At 45.9% G+C, this 1,160-nt stretch overlaps 1 protein-coding gene across 1 annotated transcript; it reads left to right on the top strand.

The window, feature by feature from the left end:
- Window positions 1–8: 8 nt before the first annotated feature.
- Window positions 9–839, top strand: LOC101577236 (olfactory receptor 51B6; the record flags this gene model as incomplete). Its single annotated transcript, XM_004642003.1, has 1 exon — window positions 9–839. A coding segment is annotated over one exon (831 nt), but the record flags the coding sequence as incomplete, so codon positions are not given.
- Window positions 840–1,160: the final 321 nt, after the last annotated feature.

Here is a 1,160-nt window from a genome sequence, read left to right on the forward strand (position 1 = left end):
TCTCCATAATCCTTGGCAATGGCACCCTCCTCTTTCTCATTAGAGAAGACCATAACCTCCACGAGCCCATGTACTATTTCTTAGCCATGTTGGCAGCTACAGATCTTGGAGTGACATTGACCACAATGCCCACCGTGCTCAGGGTTCTGTGGTCTAATCACAGGGAGATTGGCCATGCAGCCTGCTTTGCTCAGGCCTACTTTATCCACACCCTCTCTATCATGGAGTCAGGAGTCTTGCTGGCCATGGCCTATGACCGTTTCATTGCCATCTGCAAACCCCTAAGATACACCTCCATCCTCACTGACACCAGGGTCATGAAGATTGCAGTGGGAGTATTGACGAGGGCTGGCCTGTCAATCATGCCAATAATCATTCGCCTGCACTGGTTTCCCTACTGTCGATCCCACGTGCTCTCCCACGCATTCTGTCTACACCAAGATGTCATCAAGCTAGCCTGTGCCGACATCACGTTCAATCGTCTCTATCCAGTGGCGGTCGTATTTACAATGGGACTGCTGGACTTCTTCGTCATCTTTTTCTCCTATGTTTTGATTCTGAGGACAGTCATGGGCATTGCTTCTAGAGTGGAAAGGGTCAAGGCCCTCAACACGTGTGTGTCCCACATCTGTTGCATCCTGGTCTTCTACATCACTGTGGTGGGGCTGACATTCATTCATAGGTTCAGGAAACACATTCCTCACATGGTCCACATCACAATGAGCTACGTCTACTTCCTTTTCCCTCCTTTTATGAACCCTGTCATCTATAGCATTAAAACCAAGCAAATCCAAGTGAGTATGCTTCGCTTACTCTCTCTGCCTTCTTCTAGAGCATGACTTGAGCTGCCTGCTCCTGAGAACTCCCGGACCCTGGATAAACCAGTAAGTCAGAACAAAACAGCCAAAGGAATTTTAGTGGAAATCAACCAAACAACTTGCTACTTTGAATATCACTTTACACTGGCCACTTAATCTTAGTTTCTATGTGGTATAATACATGTAGGATATATGAATGTATCTCTGGTATATAGCTCTATACTCACCACTTTCCCAATGCAACTCACACTTTCTTTAAAGTCTGCATCATCCGGCGTGCACACACACATGTATGTGTGTATATGTGTATTCACATGTATATATGCATATGTATGTTTGTGC

This window comes from Octodon degus, unplaced genomic scaffold, assembly GCF_000260255.1.
Source record: "Octodon degus isolate 3935 unplaced genomic scaffold, OctDeg1.0 scaffold00146, whole genome shotgun sequence".
Lineage (NCBI taxonomy): Eukaryota > Metazoa > Chordata > Mammalia > Rodentia > Octodontidae > Octodon > Octodon degus.